This window comes from Hippocampus zosterae, chromosome 11 (genome assembly GCF_025434085.1).
Source record: "Hippocampus zosterae strain Florida chromosome 11, ASM2543408v3, whole genome shotgun sequence".
In the NCBI taxonomy this organism is placed as follows: Eukaryota; Metazoa; Chordata; class Actinopteri; order Syngnathiformes; family Syngnathidae; genus Hippocampus; species Hippocampus zosterae.
In genome coordinates this window covers 20,691,155-20,709,635 of record NC_067461.1, presented here as the reverse complement: position 1 = coordinate 20,709,635, position 18,481 = coordinate 20,691,155, and the positions used below count along the sequence as shown (strand labels likewise).

Genomic DNA, 18,481 nt, shown 5'->3' with positions numbered 1-18,481 from the left:
AAACTACCATCCAAACACTTTTTTCCCCTGTAACATCTGGATGCCAAATTTTTTCTCCTAGTAACGTCAGAAACTAAGTAGCGATTTTGACAGCTAAAACAGCACATTTAGAAGAAAGCCTAATTTGTTTAAAATTTAGTAATTTTTGCCTATTAAACTGCCTTTCACATGTAGTCCGATGGCTCTTGCCAGCCTGTATCAGGCACTCGCTTAGCTGCTAGCCATTAGCTGCTAACGTTGGTAACTGGTGCCATACAATGTCAGCATAACCAATTAGTTTTTCTTTTATCTTCCTTAACTCATTTACTCCCAAAGACGTATTTAGATGTCTTTTCAGATGCCACACATTTAATCCCAGCTCCTCATTTTATATTTACTGTACTTGAAAAGGGTCTGAAAGACGTCTTTGGGAGTGAATGACGTGATTGAACATGATTTCCATATGATATTATATTGATCTTGCTGACAACCGTTACTGACAGCAATGTAAACTGGCACTCGAGCCTCTCCAGTCGGCAGGACGAGCCGCCACACGTTAACGCAGAAAAAAAATCCTTGTGGGTTTTTTGTTGTTGTTTTGTTTTTTTCAGCACTGAAAATAAATTGTACACACACTCCAGTGTTTACTTGGAGTGTTCTGTACATACAAATAGGCCATTGGGGTGAGAACAAGAAACAAGTATTTGACCTGCTTACCTTATTTTTGTCATCCTTTGCCGTCATCAGGTTGTAACATATGAATGTAAAGTAACCATGTGTGACAGGAAAGCTGCTAGCTCTGTGAGCAGGCATCTTCCCAGTCTACATGTAGATCCAGGAATCTGCAGGCTGGTTAGATGGTTGTCACATGTCTGGCTGTCTTCGCCACTAACTGGCCACAGTCGCCCTTCTGGCTGGAAGACATCTGGAGGTCTCGGTGTGTCATTTTTCATAAATAATTAACAGTAGTTACTTTGCACCGCCTTGGATCTCAGGCCTGGTACACACACATAAAGAGCTTTCAAATCTCAAAAGATTCTTAATCTGTGACAGACCCCATGCATGAAGATAGAAAGTAAGGCAGTTTTGGTTGTATTGTGTGTGTGGTCTGTTCCAACAATCTTAACACAGCACCCCACACATGAAATCTTTTATTCCCCATGACGTTTAGGTCAAGAAAAACCACTACGACCACCTACCCATGACGTATGTATACGTCATTTCCGTTTTAGAGGGGGAGGAATTCATGAGCAGAGTTGTGGAGTAGCGTAGAGTCGGCTGAGTCACGTGTAGTTAGTAGAGAGTGCATTCAAACCAGTGGCGATGGAGAAATCAAAACTATAACCCATGAGGATTGCTTTTGTGGGAGAATATATTCCACCATGACTGGGACATGGAGATGCTGAGAGCAGCAGGACACTTTTGTCTGCACAAAAGTAAAAAGCAGCCTTCAAAAGTGGCTTTGTGTGTACTCGTGCAAAAGCCTCACCGCAGCAAAGGTGCCTTCACAAAGTGAAACCAGAATGCGATTTAAGACATATTGTGTGACCTTGTATCAGGGCAATTGCTACATTTTATATCACACACATACACAAAAATGCATAAACGCGCAGGGTGGAGGGGATGCACACACGCACACAAACACGCACACACACAATTAGTGTTGTCTTTACCCAAACGGTTATTGAATGTTGTTAAAAGAAAAGGCAATGAACACAATGATCAACATGACCCTATCCCATTTTTTGGAGTGTGTTGCAGCCATAAAATTCTAAGTCAATGATTATTTGCTAAAAACAACAGAGCTGATCAGTTTGAACATGAAATATCTTGTCATAGTGTATTTAATTAATGATAGGTTAAACATGATTCGCAAATCATTGTTATTTTTTTTTTTTAATTTATGTTGTACACTACGTGCCAACTTCGTTGTAATAGGGTTTGTTGTTACAAAAGTGTGGATAGAAAGTACCTCTAAGAAACATACTGAAATGGAAAGCAACAGGGAATTTTGAGTTTAAACCGTTTGATGAAAGGTTTGGTTCAGGCTGATGATAAATTGTTTCTACGTTGGTAAGATCTCATTCTTTGAGGAAGCAAACACAATTTTCAGCAGTCTTAATGCAAGTACAGTGCATTTTAATTCTCAGTAGCACGCTGGTGTCAAACTCAAGTATTCTGCATATTTGATATATTTTTTTCCCTCCACTACACCTAATTCAAATGATCAGGATAATTATTAGGCTCTTGTATGGTTTGCTGATGAGCCGATCTTTTGAATCAGGTGTGGTTGACGTGGGAAAGATAAAAACTACAAAAATGCAGGATAGGAGCCCTCGAAGACCAGAATTTGTCACTTACTGTATGAGGGCGTTTAAAGAATCAAAACAGACAATAATTGCTGGGGTTTTGCCATACAAGCATTTATTTATTTATTTACCTACTTACTTACGTACTTAGATACTTACTTTTTTGTCGACTTGTGTCTGAGGAACCAATTTTTCAAATTCCACTTCTGTTAAAATTGTTAACATTAAGCACTTAGACAAGACGTAGCTAGAGTTATATGGCACATGCTATTGCTCCGATAAGGCCATCTCTCAAAATGTCTGTCCCCTTACTATATATGTACAGCAGCATCACATCAAGAAAAAAGTGGCTGATTCCCCCACTGCACAGTTGAATTCATTGCACATCCTATTTGACTAAAAACTGTAAGTCCCAATGTCAAAAGAACAAATCAAAAGGTGTGATTTGGATGCTTTTTTGTTTAATTGAATTCCACACCCAGGATGTCACAAATACTTTAAATAATTCTCGCCTCTTATGGGTTAACTAACATTGTTATACTACAAGAGAAAATTAGCTTCATAAATCTTGATGAATGTTGTTTATTCCAAGTTGTTTGAAAGGACGGGATTATTGCAGTATGATTATGCTCCAAACTCTGAATCACTCACATTTTTAGCCAATAGCCAAAATGTGATCTATGCTAACATCATGAACCATTTAAGAAATTTGCTAAAATTCAACCTCGATTCCCCAGTAAGATGTAGCACAGTGCAAAGTGACCAAAAGCAAAAATTATGTCCAAATGTCTTCAGTCTGAATTCAAATACAGTATAGCCAAAAGCTAAATATTCAATATAATGTATTAATGTTGTTCTTCAACAACTTTGTCACTGAAAAAGCTCGTTCAGACATGAAGCATGAAGGTAAACAGCGTTCACTCACTTTTAAAGGGAATTGCCAGGTTTTGTTGTAAATAGCAAAAATCTGCAGGCGATTACCTAACCCCCAAAAGTTTACACGGTACTGTCACAGCCTCTACATGCCACATGATGACAGCAAAGGATTCCTTCCCCTTGATTGATTGATTTGCAAGTGCCACCCATGTACGGTGGTATACTGTACTTTGAGACATAACTACCTTGGCTTGCATCAAAATAATAGCAGGTTTCATTGTGAAGACAATCCTTTTTGTTCGAAAGTCTTAGCACGCAACATCAGTTTGATGTCGTTCCAAAAACAAAAATGAACAAGCAGGCAAATTTACTCCAACAGAGACTAGCACTGCGTTGTCATCACATCGAGCGTCATGCATTTCCTTCATTACCAGAGTTAACATTTTGTTTCCAAAAAATGTTCAAACTAATTCAACTTCTACTGAAACAAGTATTTTCAACTCCACACTGAAATATGAACTGCAAGTTGGGTGAAGTGTACATGGCTCATTACTTTTTGACTGTCCTTCGTACATCCAGCCATTGTCGATGCCACACTGAGCGAAAATATTCTATTCTGTGTTCCTGACCGACTTTGGCACTGGCCAGGGGAATGACTGCCAGTCACTTGCAGAGCAAATACTATGGAGAGACAGACAACCCACACTGCCCTTAATAAAGTCAGCTGGGTGAATCGCAACAGTTACCGAGTGGTTGTAGCTGTTTTCAAATGAAGTGCAAAGTACCATAGAGGCAAAAAAAAAAAAAGATGCGTTCACCATACCCCTCAAATGATACAATATGTCCTGATGGTTACCAACAGGTTTGAATTTGTTTTTTTTAATTTAGGTATTATAGACTTTGTTTGTCGGCCAAAAATTAACGACTTTACAAATTCTAAGGTGACCACACCAGCTACAGTGTGGGCCACAGTCATTGAATTATTTTTGCCAAGACTTAATCTGTACTTGCGCGACTTGAAATGTACTTGTCTATCTTGTGTGTCTGCAGTGTTTACTGTCTCAGCCCAAGTTCTGGGCTGTGGAGGTGACTGCACTTTGCCTAAGGACCAAACTGGAAAAAGGGAGTCCCCGATGTATTGAGAGAGCCATGATGCAAACTCAGGTAAACTACACGGCGGGTGCATGTGGCGTGAACATCAGCCCATCATTCGTGCTCCAAAGATTAGGGCCTGACCAGAATATTTGGGCAGCCCGGTGGTTGACTGGTTGGTGCGTCAGCCTCATAGTTCAGAAATGCAGGGTTCGATTCCGGCTCCGCCCTTCCTATGTGGAGTTCACATGTTCTCCCTGTGCCTGCGTGGGTTTTCTCCGGGTACTCCGGTTTCCAAAAACATGCGTGGCAGGTTCATTGAACACTCTCAATCCCTAGGTGTGAGTGTCGAATGTTGTTTGTCCTTGTGTGACCTGTGATTGGCTGCCAACCAGTTCAAAGACAGCTGGGATAGCCGGAATCTGACTGGATTCTGTATGGATCAGCTGTCAAGATGCATTGTTCGGGAAGGCTGAGACATTTTGGGCATGGTGTTTCAGTGTCATTTTTGGTCGGCATAAATTGTGTCCCAATGCCCAAAGCAAGTCATAATGACAAGGTTGAAAGAGCTTGATGTGGAAGAAAGCTCACCGCAGCCCCATTGAACACCAGTGGGCTGTACTCCTACGGTGGTTTGGAGGACTTGTGGCTCATGGAAGGGTCGGTGTCCATGTCCCGCCTGGACTAACAGACCGAGAGTAATGACGAACAAATGCAGAGACCAAGGCACCAAACCACAAGTAGCTTAGGTTGTGATGCTATTGGCTGTATCCTTTTCACTCTGTGACATGTCTCCTCAGAGGTTTCTGTTATGTATGTACATCCTGTCCTATGCGAATGCAGTTCACATCAAAAACAGGAAATCATTTGCTTTGGCCCCTTCTCCATGTCCCGATATGGAAGCCTGCCATGCATCCAAATGGGCCCACAAAATGTTTAGATTTTTGGATCTGCATCAACTCAAATGGAAATGTCAGCGTTATGGACAAATTTTGTTTGATTATATTGCTTTCCTTTTCTTTTTGTACCCACTTTTATGTGGAATTGCATTTGTGCCGCATAGATAATAAGAGGGAATACATTTATATCAGTATTGGTTATTTGGAACAATAACCAGTGTGCTGCCCATTTGGGAAGACTCCAGAGCAAAAGTTAAAGTTAGTTTGATCGAGCTTCTTCACATATCGTCATTAGATTTCGATTTTATTGCTGTATATGTTCTCTACCCTCAGTGATTCACATTGAAGTTATGTGTAATAAGCCGAGTGTATTGTGGAGTAGTCGAGATTTGAGATGTCTATTTTGGGGGCTTGCTATCTAATCAAAGGTAATAGCATCTCGGTCGATAAAAATGATTTGCCGTAATCCTTTGTCCAAAAGAAATATCTTTATTTCTGCAGCGCATTTTATGTTTTCTATTTCAGGCAATAGTAGACCACTTTGAAGACAAGAACTGTCCCTTGACTGAGCGTCTGAAAGTCTTTTACTGCTGCCATGCTCCAACCAGATGGGTTGTCCAGGTAACAAGGAGTGTGATTGGTTTTTGGTTTTCTGAGCAGCGACCAGATTTAGCGTCACCAATAGGCTTCACGAAGACCAAACCAAAGTGTGGTCATAAAATTGATTCCACATAGATTTCGACGGAATAAGACTTAAGTCCGTGTTTACTTTTGGTCAGCAAAAGGATTGCATGAGGACCCCACTATAAAAGAAATCTATTGAGATTGACATCTGTTGAGCCACAAAGCTTCATAATTGCTCAAAAGACATGATAACATGCCTCGGATATGTGTACAAAAAAAGACTGCAGAAATAGAATAATTTACACTTGTCTGAAGCATCGACGGAGGAGGAATTCCTGAGAGAGGGAGAAAGCATTTTGAGGAGTCGCGCTCATCCAGGCGCCATATAATAACTGATAACAGCAATAAAGCCGGAATTGAAGACTCCCTATTGCAGCCTGGGGACAAGAAAGTAGGTCGAGCCTCTTGATTGCAGCTAGTGAAGCGATGCTTTTTTTTTTTCTTGGAGAATGGCCTGCAAAAAGAAGAGCTTTTATATTGTCAGCTGGTTGAAAGTGGGCTCGGTGTGAGTGTGCTTTGTTTTCATGCCAAATTTTATGTTCCATTTATATCCTACTTGTTTCACACACAGAAAAAAATTGGGAGCCGAGCTAGAGAATTTCAGATTTCACAGTGACATGGGAAGGCATACCATCAAGATAACATTGGCTTTAACGGTTAATGTTTAACGCAATTCTTCTGCACTTGTGAATAGTATAGCGACTTTTCATTGTGTTTCCTTGCTACTTTCCTCATTGTTTCTAGGATGAGTGTAACATCTGACAATAACCGGAGAATGTTTTAATCTGGGTTGAAGAATTCATCCAATTAAAATCCACATGTCAATGTCTCCAATGACAGCTTAAAACAGCAGATCGTATCTCATTGAGCGGCAAAGGTTTGGAGGTGTGTGCGCACCTAGCGAATGTTTTTTTTCATCCAGTGTTACAAACAGCTACAGACATTCCCAAACTGTTTTATGGTTTTAAGCAATTTTTCATGTTGCTAAGAAATTTAGTTGCAAATTTTTTTGCGACATGAAAAGCCGTTTATGACCGTTAAAATTGCGAATGCACGTCTGTAGCTGTTTGCAATGTTGGGTGAACCCTGATTTAAAAAAAAAACAAAAAACAACAACATTAGCTAGATGCGCACACACTTGCAAACCTTCACCACTTTGTGAGTTACCAGTTTTATCATAGTGGCGTGGTTTGTGGGTCCCAATGATCTTGGTAAATAAGTTTTCTGGCAGGGTCACTCATGGCAAACCGCTTCCTCGGTGAGGGACAAGACAAAGCACAGCTCAAAAGAATCGTGATGATGAGTTAAAATTTTGGACTTCGTTTTCCTGCAGATCTCGAAATCCGAAAAGGCAATGTGAGTCTCCTTTCCTAAGGGTTCACCACCTGTGAGAGGGGCCAAAGGGGTCTGGTGCTTGATGAGCTGGGCAGCAGCCAAAGTCTTGGCTGTCCAGTCCCCGGCTACAGGAACACGCTCTCGGGACATGCAATGGCACCTCTCAGGGAAGAAGCCCGCGCTTTTGTGAGAGGCAGAGAAGTTCTGCAGCAGAGTGGTCCCCCTGGGGACTCCCTCATTCTGCTCAGAAACTGAAGTGCTCACGTGGGCAATGACATTGTGTGTGTGTGTATGTTGGATAATATGTCAATCCAAGAAAAAAATTCATTCCGGCTTTCTCGACAGAAACAGTTGGCGACTCTTCTGACAGACCTTGCCTGCATCAGTTCAGCTCTACTCATTTACGAAAAGCTGCAGCTATGGGAAGATGTTATCATTTGCTACGAGAGACTTGGGCAACATGGCAAGGTATACAAACTCACACTTAGATTAGGAGAGACTCCCAAAAATCAACAATTTGTCCAACAGAAAATGCACTTCCTGCTTTAATTTCATCCACTTCTTGCCGGCTTGTGTCTGAATTACTTGTGCTCCACTGGTTACTGCAATGTCCTCAAGTTGTTCCACAAGATCAACAAAAATGATCATCCATTTCAATAAATGTATCATTTCCCAACCCTAGGACCAAAACTAAAACTTAAAGACAGATGTGAAAATCATGGCTGCGAATTTCAGTCTGACTAAATTTTGCACACAGTGTTATGCAAATCTTACAGGTAAGAGGATTCACTTCAGTCCTTTGTTTCCCACTCAAGGTTCATAAAAGAAATAAAGACATGCTGTAATGATTAGAAAACCACAAAAAGCTGGAAAACCGAGTTGACCAGTTGTTTTGGCTGTTTGTTTACATCAGGGGTGTCCAAACTTTTTGCCAAAGGGGCCAGATTTTATGTGGTAAAATGTCGGGGGGCCGACCTTGGCTGACATTCTTTACATTGAACAACAATATTGTTCAACAAATTTTAGTAAGCCAGTCTGTTTCACATTTCCATTTTTATTTTAATTTCAACAATCTTAAGAATTTCTTTTGGTTCATTTGAAACAGGTATATCACATGCAACTGCTTATTCACTTGACTTTTTCTTAAACAGAAGTCTCCTGAGTGCAAATTGATCGATTTGAAACATAAAATGTATCACCATGACTTTTCAATAGTCACAAAACCTTTGACTCGAACAACAGGGAAATGAACAAGCAATACACATATCCACAACTGTAAGGATCATTTGAAATATGACATATCAGTCGATATAAACACGGAGTGATGTCTTGTTAACTCGTTAGTGATGCCCTCTAGTGTCTAAATGCTATTACTCATTTAGCCACTAGAGGGAAGCAGTACTCTATGAAACATCACTCACCAGTGTACGAGACCTCAGTCAATGCAACACGTGTTCCATTGCGCCCACCCTGCGGGCCATACGGCACTGATTTTATGACAGGGGCCGAGGGCCGGATGAAATTCGACCACGGGCCGGATTTGGCCCGCGCGCCGGACTTTGGACATGCCTGGTTTACATTGTAAGTTTCTCTAATGTATCCATGCTTAAAGGTTTTGTAATTAAAAAAATACACCTGTCATACTTGATGAAACTCGGCTCAAGATCATTACTGTGGCACTTTAACTACAATCACAGCCCTAACAAAGTGCTGTTCGTATAGCATAAGACATTTATTTCAATAATGATACATACCGTATTTTCCACACTAAAAGGTGCACTGGATTATGAGGCGCACCTTCAATGAATGGCCTATTTTTTTTTTAATTTATTAGACGCACCGCATTATAAGATACCATCGGCAATTCATCCACTAGATGGAGCTACGCTCATGGAAATGCCAACAGAACATTACACCACACTACACCCTGATTTACATAGCGACACAGTTCACTTAACCAACAGCAAGTTATAATATTGGCTCGTTAACGTTGAATTCTCTTGCCGCTGCTCTATTTCTGTGTTCATCTACATACCCGATCACCTTAAATTTGAACTCTGCATTGTCAGCATGTCTCGAGCAAGGGGCCATTTTGGGCTCAAAATATTACCGTAATGACCATACACAAGGCGCATCGGATTTTAAGGCGCGCTGTGAGCTTTCAAGAAAATGGAAGGCTTTTTGGTGGGCCTTTTAGGGTGGAAAATAGAGGTAAATAAATATGTTCATTTCTAATTAAGATGTACAAAAGCTGCCTTTCATGTTGCCGTTTTGCATACATTGCCCTCTTTGCACGCATGTCGTATGAAGCTGTTACTGTATAAGAGAGAGGAGCAGATTTAAAATCTCCATCCATCCATCCATCCATCCATCCATCCATCTTCTACCGCTTATCCGGGGCCGGGTCGCGGGGGCAACAGCTTTAGCAGGGAAGCCCAGACTTCCCTCTCCCTAGCTACTTCTTCCAGCTCTCCCCGGGGGATCCCGAGGCGTTCCCAGGCCAGCTGGGTGACATAGTCTCTCCAGCGTGTCCTGGGTCTTCCTCGGGGTCTCCTCCCGGTGGGACATGCCCGGAACACCTCACCAGGGAGGCGTTCAGGAGGCATCCGAATCAGATGCCCAAGCCACCTCATCTGGCTCCTCTTGATGTTGAGGAGAAGCAGCTCGACTCGGAGCCCCTCCCGGATGACCGAGCTTCTCACCTTATCTCTAAGGGAGAGCCCGGACACCATGCGGAGAAAACTCATTTCGGCCGCTTGTATCCGGGATCTCGTTCTTTCGGTCACGACCCATAGCTCGTGACCATAGATGAGTGTTGGAACGTAGATCGACCGGTAAATTGAGAGCTTCGCCCTTTGGCTCAGCTCCTTCTTCACCACGACAGACCGATACAACGTCCGCATCACAGCAGACGCTGCACCGATCCGCCTGTCGATCTCTCGCTCCCTTAAAATCTCCAGTGACCCGTATAAAGGCTCCGGGATCTGTGGATGTTTAATGAGAGATTGAAATTGTAATCCACTTCATTCATAATGTCATTCACATGTAAAAGATAAGATAAGATAAGAAAACCTTTATTAGTCTCGCAATGGATAAATTCCCAATTCACAGCAGCATAGTTATGAAAGGAAGAAGTAGAACAACAAAATATAGGAGCTGCTGGAAAGGCAGCCACTCTCGCGGCGCCATTTTGAAGTCAAAATAACAAAAATAATACAACACAACACATAGGACACAGACTGTCGTGCAATCTTCACCACTTTTCTGCATACACTTTGTTGTCTGAAGCAGTTTGAGATGAAAGAGGAGAGGATCAAAGTGTCCTTTCACCAGTGAATCAGAGACGTCATGCTGAAAATGTGCACACGTCTGCTACAAGCTAAGTTTTGAAAGCAAACGCGAAGGTGTAGCGTCCATTGACGAAAAGAGATTAGTTCACTTCTCCTGTCCCACGTAATCCGCTTCAAACTCCAAGGCGCGACTCCCAGTTCCAAATCCGCATCGGCGCTCCGCGCTAACGCTCCTTTCTTCTCATCGTCGGCTCCTCAAGACTTACATCCATCCAGTCGCAGACCGTTCAACAGCACCGATCTCTCCGCTGAATAAAGCGGGGCAGTGAAAAATGCTGCCCATAACAGGCGCAAGACACAAGCGCCGCGGGACTGTCCAGCAACGACAGTCAAATGGCGCCGACATTCCTCCCAGTCAAAAACAATGCTGGTATACCCATGCTGCCGAAAAGGCGCAACCACCAAGCACAGAGTCTCCTCCTTGATGAATGTCGTGGCCAAAAAATGCTGAAAAAAGTCCACATCAGGTCCACACAACATAACAAACACAAAAACAACAAAAAAAGCAAGGCTCATGAGAGCACTTGCTGACGGCTGCCTACTCGGGCTGGCGCCTGAGTCTTGTCTTTAAAAGGGGCTAAAGGTACCCGTTTTGTTTTGTTTGTTCACGGATCATACCGGTTTTGTCACGCTGCGCCCGAGGCGATGAAAAATCGCCTCGTGCACAACACAAATAACGAGGTGGATCCCAGGGAAAAGCAGACACGAAAAGATCTTGTATGAAACACAAAAGGTTTTAATAACGAACAGAAAGAGCCCGACAGGGAAAACGGTAACAAAAAACGCTGGTCAAATAAGGACCAGGAAATAAGGGAGACAACCGAAAACGCTCGCGGAAAAACAAAGAGCGAGGAAGTACAGAGATCAGTAAACTTAGAGCAATAACAATTTGGATGCAACGCGAATAACAATAGTAGTGGCCGTAAGGCAAAAAGGCAGCGAGTAATATCGAACGATGAAATAGCGCGAGAGAACAACGGCACGGTAAGGAATTCTCCGGCAGTGAGTAAACTGCCGGAGTCTCCTAATAAAGGAAGCATAATCATCCCGAATGAACAACAGGTGTGCAGTCGGCGGGGAGAAAGCCCGCCCCCTGCAGGCAGGCACGGAACGTGACAGGTTTCAACAAATACAGTCGACTGAGCCTGAAAATGAATCGCAGAAATCTGTGACTAATTGATGCTCCCTTATAATTGCGAGGAAAAAAAATTATTAAATGAGGGATCAAGGGGAAAAAAGCATGACTTGCAAGAGAGTGCCCCCCCCCCCCAACAACAAGTAAGCAAGGGTGACGGAACACACACACACACACACACACACACACGATAGGAGTGTCAGTGATAATGGGCATCTCGTCTCTGTAACACCTTTTAACGTGTAAAATGTTAAACGTTAAAAAGCGCTTGCCTGCTGGGCCTGTCTGTGCAACACACCTACACAATTCATCAAGGACTGTCATACTGTCTGTTATAATAGACGTACAGTCAATAAAATCTTAAGATCTCTCAAATTCTGAGGTGCTTGTAGACACGTGCATCGAGCCAAACAATGAAGACATATGGTCACCACAGGACAGGACGACCACATATTAAGGAAAACAGAGACACAATTGGAGTCAAGCTTATTTATATTTTGACTATTTCTTCATATTAATGAAAAAATGGAGCATTCAAAACCACAGTTCTTTCTGACCAGCAAAAATATTTTGGAAAAAGGGCGCCCAACTAATTTCCAAGTTTAGGTAAATCAAAAATGACAATGTTGTTTTTTATGTTTCAAGGGGACCTTCAACATAGTTGCTTGCTATTAGCCAGGAACGCATGTAAAAGCAAGGAGATTTTTCAAGCAACCGAAATAAAAAATATAATATTACCCACTTGCGGTTTTATAATTGGACCAGAACATTACGAGCATAGTGCTGTGCTATTTTTACATGCTGCTGAGATGTGACAAAATGTTCCTCAAATGTTCATTAAAAAGCGCCTGCCTGGTGGGCCTGTCTGTGCAACACACCAACACAAGCTGGGATACAAGCCCCATACAACACTTCCTACACATGTGCTGCACTCATCAATCATTTGAACACTAATTCATGTCGTTGATCGTGCACCGTTCATACTTGAACCGAAATAAACTCAATCTCACCTCAACCTCACTTGCAAGTGCATCTACCGTATTGGCCCGAATATGAGACGGTGTTTTTTGCATTGAAATAAGACTGAAAAAGTGGGGGCCGTCTTATATTTGGGGTCTAGACATTATACCCATTCACAACGCTAGATGGCGCCAGATATCATTGAAGCGAATGCTGAACTTGACTCCCCAGGCCAAAGTGAACCCCTGTCACGAAGAATAAAAATAAAAATAGCGGTAGCCCGAAGAAGAAAAATAAAAAATAACGGTAAGAAAGAAAAGAGAAGAACATAATAGAAATGATAACAGAAAATGAAGAAACGTAGCAACAATCTGGAGAAAAGTGGGTCGAGGATCAGTCAGGTTAACCGGCAGCTCAGGAGAAGTTATGATGTAATTTACATTTCACAAACCAGAAGCCATTCACGAATGTGATTGCACTTTAGTTACAGCACATTTGACAATGAATTTGTATTCAATTCTATATATATTGTTATAATCATTTGTTTCAGATGTACTGTAATTATTTTCTGTATAAAAAATGATTTGGTGTTCAAAAAGTATTTTTTCAAACTTGTCTTATATTCGGGCCAATACGGTAATTCACCTCCTCAAGTGGTCTCAGTTTGGCTGTTTCGCTCGATGTCACAACACTTTGTTTGAATCAGAACCGAGGTGACAAGTGTTTTTCCATGTGCTCAGGCTGAAGAGGTTGTCCGCAGGGAGTTGGAAAAAAAGGAGACAGCGACTCTGTATTGCCTACTGGGGGACATTTTAAGAGAGCATCAGCACTACGACCGGGCTTGGGAGCTGTCAGGCCATCGCAGTGCTAGAGCCATGCGCTCCAAAGCCCTGCTACATCTCCGCAACAAGGAGTTCCATCAGTGCGTCGACTGCTTCGAACAGTCACTCAAGATCAACGCCCTGCAGGTACAAGTTATTCCATGCAAAATTTTGATGGGATGATATGGTTCACTTGGAATGTCCCCATGAAGTTGTTGATTTAGAACATTCACCTGCCCAAGTGAATGGAACTATAAATCTAAGCACGAAATAAAAATGAAACTGAATGCGTGCAGAACGTGTGACTGTCTGCCTGTGTGTTTGCGCGTGTGTAGCTTGGTGTGTGGTTTTCCCTCGGCTGTGCCTACTTGGCCTTGGAGGGCTACGAGGGAGCGGCCAGGGCTTTCCAACGATGTGTGGGACTGGAGCCAGATGTGAGTACCAAGATAAACATTCTGATGAAACGTTACAGCAGTAGTCAGGGGGGAAAGAAAAAAAATTGACAAACCCATAAATCTATTGCTTGACAACACATTTCTTTTCACATGCTCATATCTCGCTCTACACACACTGTCTCTCGTGTCTAGACTGAAGAAAAATAATGTCATGCCGTTTGAATAACAACTCTAAATATTATTGAGGCCTCCATTGTGCCAATTTAGGAATGGGCGATGATTATGAATTATTATGGCGAAACAAAATGCTGCTTTTTCCTGTTGAATGTCAATTCCCTTTGATTTTTCACGCAGTTCTTATTGACTCGCTCTTTTATGAAGAGTTCAACTCATATTGAAAATGACATCAACGGCAACTGGTTATCGCGCAACACTATTTGGCTGGAGTTTACCAATGACTTGCGGCTCCAATACTTTTGGAGGGCACTCCATCACATCGGCGTCTGACACAAGAGTGTGTCGAAATCAATTTGTGGTTATCAGTTAGTAGGAGAAAAAATGAACTTTGCTTCAGGATTGGATGTCGAACTTGTCAGAGTTGGGTCGGTTGTACTTGAACTTGGTGTGCAAGCCTGTGTCAAATATTTCGGTGTCCTGAAAATATGATTGTGCAAGTGTGTAACTAACTAATATGATGTCTTAGTTATTTGGCAGGTACAGTGGGAGGCGAAAAGAATATTTACCCTTTGGAATTTCTTACATTTCTTCACAAATTAGTCATGAAACAGAGCTTCATTGAAATCACAAGAATTTGTTGAATCTGCTGAAACTAACACCACCGAAACGCACAAAAAAAACATGATTATGTTTTTAAAATTTTAGAACATAATGTGTAAATATTCAAGTTCTCAATTTTGCCTCCGCACATGGTGAATGTTTTGTTTTCACATAAATCAAATTTGGTGTCATCGGTCAACAAACACATCCAAGTGCTCTTTTGCAAACTTCAAGCGTCCCGCAGTGTTTTTACGAGACGGTCATCGTTGCTGTCCTTGGTGAATCAAGGAATTTTTATTGTCATCCCAACACACATTTCCACATGATATGGCATGAAATACGACAGCCGAGGTCGCAGCTTAGCTCACCAATTCCCAAGACTCGTGCAAATAGAAATAAATAAGGTGAAAAGAGAAAAGAGAGGCTTGTTCATGGCTTGAAGTTGCAAAGATGCAGTGCAGCAACACTTTCAATTTCACCTGATATCTACAATGTAATTTTGCACAAAATTCCCAAGGTTTCAGATAACCCCACCACACCCCCTCCACACACACACTCAATGTAATTTGTTGGCTGGAGCCACCCTGGCCTGGCTAATTTAAAATGTCTGAAAACTGTTCATATTTGTAAACAGTTTAACTGCATGGTTCAGTGCTCTTAAATTTTTGAACCCAAAAGCGTTCTAATCTCAAGAGGTAGAACGAATGAATGGAATAAACGTAAGACGAATTCAGCGCGCACACCTCACTTCCAAAGCATCTGTGGAATACTGTAGATACAAGTCTATTGTCTTCTCATCTTAGCTCTCTCTTTTTCCACGTTCTTCCATTGTGGTTTTAGAATGCAGAAGCATGGAACAACCTCTCGACTGCATACATTCGCCTACGAAATAAGTAAGTGAAAGCCACTGCTGATTGTATTTCAATGACTGACAAAACAATGGCTCACAATAAAACTCATTTGACCAGGGAGGGACAACTGGCGGCTGGCTTGTTACCGCACTTGATTCACCCCCCCCCCCCAAAAAAAAGAAAACATATCTTTATAATAATAATTATAATTACTCGTAACAAACGCCAAATTCTTTTTAAAAAATGTTGACAAAGATTCAGTTTACGTTTTCCATGAAAAACTGGGCAAACGGAGGCGAGGGGTGCCCAATTGCTAATATTCAGGAGTCGACTGGAGTTTGAAGTTGTCATCACCAGATGGGAGACTTGTCTTACGCTTGGTCTTTGTTAAGTCCGATCCTTTATTGTACTTGTTGACAAAAAACAAATCTGACCTCCAATGTGAACGTCACCCGCCCATGATGCGACACGCATGCGCACAAAGTGTGACATTGAGTTACATGCACTCCCCCCCCCCCCCAAAAAAAAACCCCTGGCATTACGTGACACTGTTTTTACGCAAGTAAATAAGGCATTTGGCTTTTGATGACATCTATATATATATATATTGCGCGTCATGCGGTCTGTCCTTCCGTCTGTCCCTTTTCAAAACGTACCTACTTCACCGCGCCGCTGCGCGCCGCCACTGCGCCGCTTAGGCAGTGGCTCACTACGATCACGCGGGCATCTTAGCGAAAAAATGTTGTCTACCCACAAGCATTGCAATAAAATTGTTAGTTATTTAGTAGAGCTAAACATCTCTTTATTTTCGCGATAAGCAATGAAGATGAACAAAAAGTTGAACCAAGCAACAACACTTACCACCTTACCAGCCTTCCGCAGGAACTAGCTGATGAGCCGCCCGGAGGGTGTGCATCCACACTGCACACGCACAATCTGATTTGTACTGTTCACACTGCGTGAAAAAAAAAAAAGATACGTGTTGCTTTTGGGCAAAAAAAAAAATCTGAATTGGGCTGCAGTGTGAATATGATCATGCCTGATACTGCCCGATTCTACAACCTGAGTAGCCCTAATCGTTGTTTGCGGCTTTGTAGTAATATGCAACACAAATATACAATCTCAATAATATTCTGAATTACTTTGAGTGAGTTGATTTTTATGGGGAAAAAAAAAAATCAAAATGGGTTCTTGCGCTCGATATTGGTTACTTATTCAGCAGTTTTGTGCCATTCTCAAGAGAGCCTATTACAAAATTAGAGTGTGTGGTTATTTTGTTGTTAGCTTCAAACACTTTCTTGGATAGTGGATCTTTTATGCCTGCATTGGAAATTATATGATCAAAAATGACATCAAAAGCATGTATTTTGCCTATATTTAACAACCCCGCCCCTCTCCAGCCTTTAAGTTGTCCATCCCTGCAGACAGCTTGTGTGGCACTACAAAAATGGGAGTCAAGTGTGATTTTTGAATAATGAAAATAATTAGCAATTGCAAACATTCTTTACTTGGAGCAACACAACAAAGACCATCCAAACATTCTCACTAATTTGTACTGACAGCAACTCCTCAAAAACATTTTAAAATGGACCCATATAAACCATTAATATTTGCTGCTTCTTGCAAAATTGAAGCAGTTTCCCCTTTTACCTTTTTTTTTCCAGAAACAAGGCCTTTCGTACCCTCCAAGAAGCCCTCAAGTGTAATTATGAACACTGGCAGATTTGGGAGAATTTCATCGTGGTCAGTGTTGACATTGGTGCCTTCGCTGAAGCCATCAAGGCCTACCATCGTCTGATGGATCTCAAGGACAGATACAAGGACATTCAGGTCAAGAAAAAAACCCTCAAACAAACAAAAAAACACTTCCCTTGACACCTAAAGTCCACGACAATTGGCTCATCTGAGTGCTTTGAAACATACTCAAGATCGGTCTCCTCCTCTGACATGGTTGCAAGAGGTGGGGATGCATGTGTCCAATATTGATGTGTCTTGCGGTTCCCGTCACTGCTCTGACCCTCCTCAACTTGTCACTTCCATACACGGTTAACATTTGAGAGAGCCAGATGACTTCCTGACTATCTAAACGCTTCCACAGTCACGATCATTTACCTACTCTCAAGTCGTGTTTCACGCAGAGCGACAAGACGAAATGCTTTTTGTACATAGCAACATTTCTTAATCTCGCTGTCATTCGAAAAAGAAACCACTGGGTGATTTTCAACATGGAAATGCGGTATCGATCATGTCTCAGGAATATTACTCCCACCAATCTAGTGCATTCAACACTCTCTCTCAAGGAACAATTTAAGGCTCCAACATCTGCACTTGTTGTGAAATCAGATTTCCTCACCCAAATTGTACTTTGAGATTTGTTTTGGATCATGGATCAAGGCATCAGAGTGCAAGCGATAGAATGGCCAATAAGTTAGTGGAAGGTATCAGGCTTGATCGCGCTCTCTCTCTCTATACATATAGTCAGCCGTTTACTTCTGTCTGGCAGTGCAGTAATCCCTCGTTTATCACCGTTAATGGGGACCAAAACCACCCGCGATAGACGAAAATCAGTGAAGTAGCGAACCCCCCGCCCCGTCTAGGTATATGCACATGTGTATGAGTATAAATATTTATGAGGCCAAATTTAATACACGCATGTTTGTAGTAATCAACATTACTTCATGCTATATACTAATATATTTAAACATGTACTGTATAAGTTAGGTTAGATTAGTGTATGAATGAGATACAGTAAACACATACATGTGTATGCATGTACACATGTATGTGTTTACTGTATGTATGTATGTCTATATGTTGCTCTATGTGACTCGCTGCTGTTTGCTGACTTTCACTGCCTCTCGCGAACCTTTTGTGAACTTTTTGCGGCATTCTCGCTTAAAAAAAAATTCTATTAATGTTTGAAAAAAAATCCGCGATACACTGAGGCCGGAAAAAACGAACCGCGAAATAGCGAGTGATCACTGTAGTTGGTTGAAGTGCACATAAAAGTTGACCAGG

The 18,481-nt window shown here is 41.9% G+C and overlaps 1 protein-coding gene and 1 long non-coding RNA gene across 3 annotated transcripts in view; both read left to right on the top strand.

Moving 5' to 3' along the window:
* The window catches only part of ttc27 (tetratricopeptide repeat domain 27), a 78,871-nt gene that overhangs the window by 52,996 nt on the left and 7,394 nt on the right, over positions 1-18,481 (top strand). For both annotated transcript variants that reach the window (XR_007964978.1, XM_052081037.1), the window contains exons 10-16: positions 4,215-4,328; positions 5,681-5,776; positions 7,520-7,642; positions 13,360-13,587; positions 13,776-13,874; positions 15,453-15,505; positions 17,128-17,293. Coding sequence is in view for 1 of the 2 variants with exons in the window: in XM_052081037.1 (XP_051936997.1) it covers positions 4,215-4,328; positions 5,681-5,776; positions 7,520-7,642; positions 13,360-13,587; positions 13,776-13,874; positions 15,453-15,505; positions 17,128-17,293 (879 nt within the window). In the remaining variant the exon portion in view is untranslated. The remainder of the gene's footprint in view (positions 1-4,214; positions 4,329-5,680; positions 5,777-7,519; positions 7,643-13,359; positions 13,588-13,775; positions 13,875-15,452; positions 15,506-17,127; positions 17,294-18,481) is intronic.
* LOC127610762 (uncharacterized) lies at positions 9,874-12,923 on the top strand. Its single transcript, XR_007965033.1, has 2 exons — positions 9,874-10,894; positions 10,931-12,923. It is a non-coding gene; the product is annotated as an uncharacterized LOC127610762 (long non-coding RNA).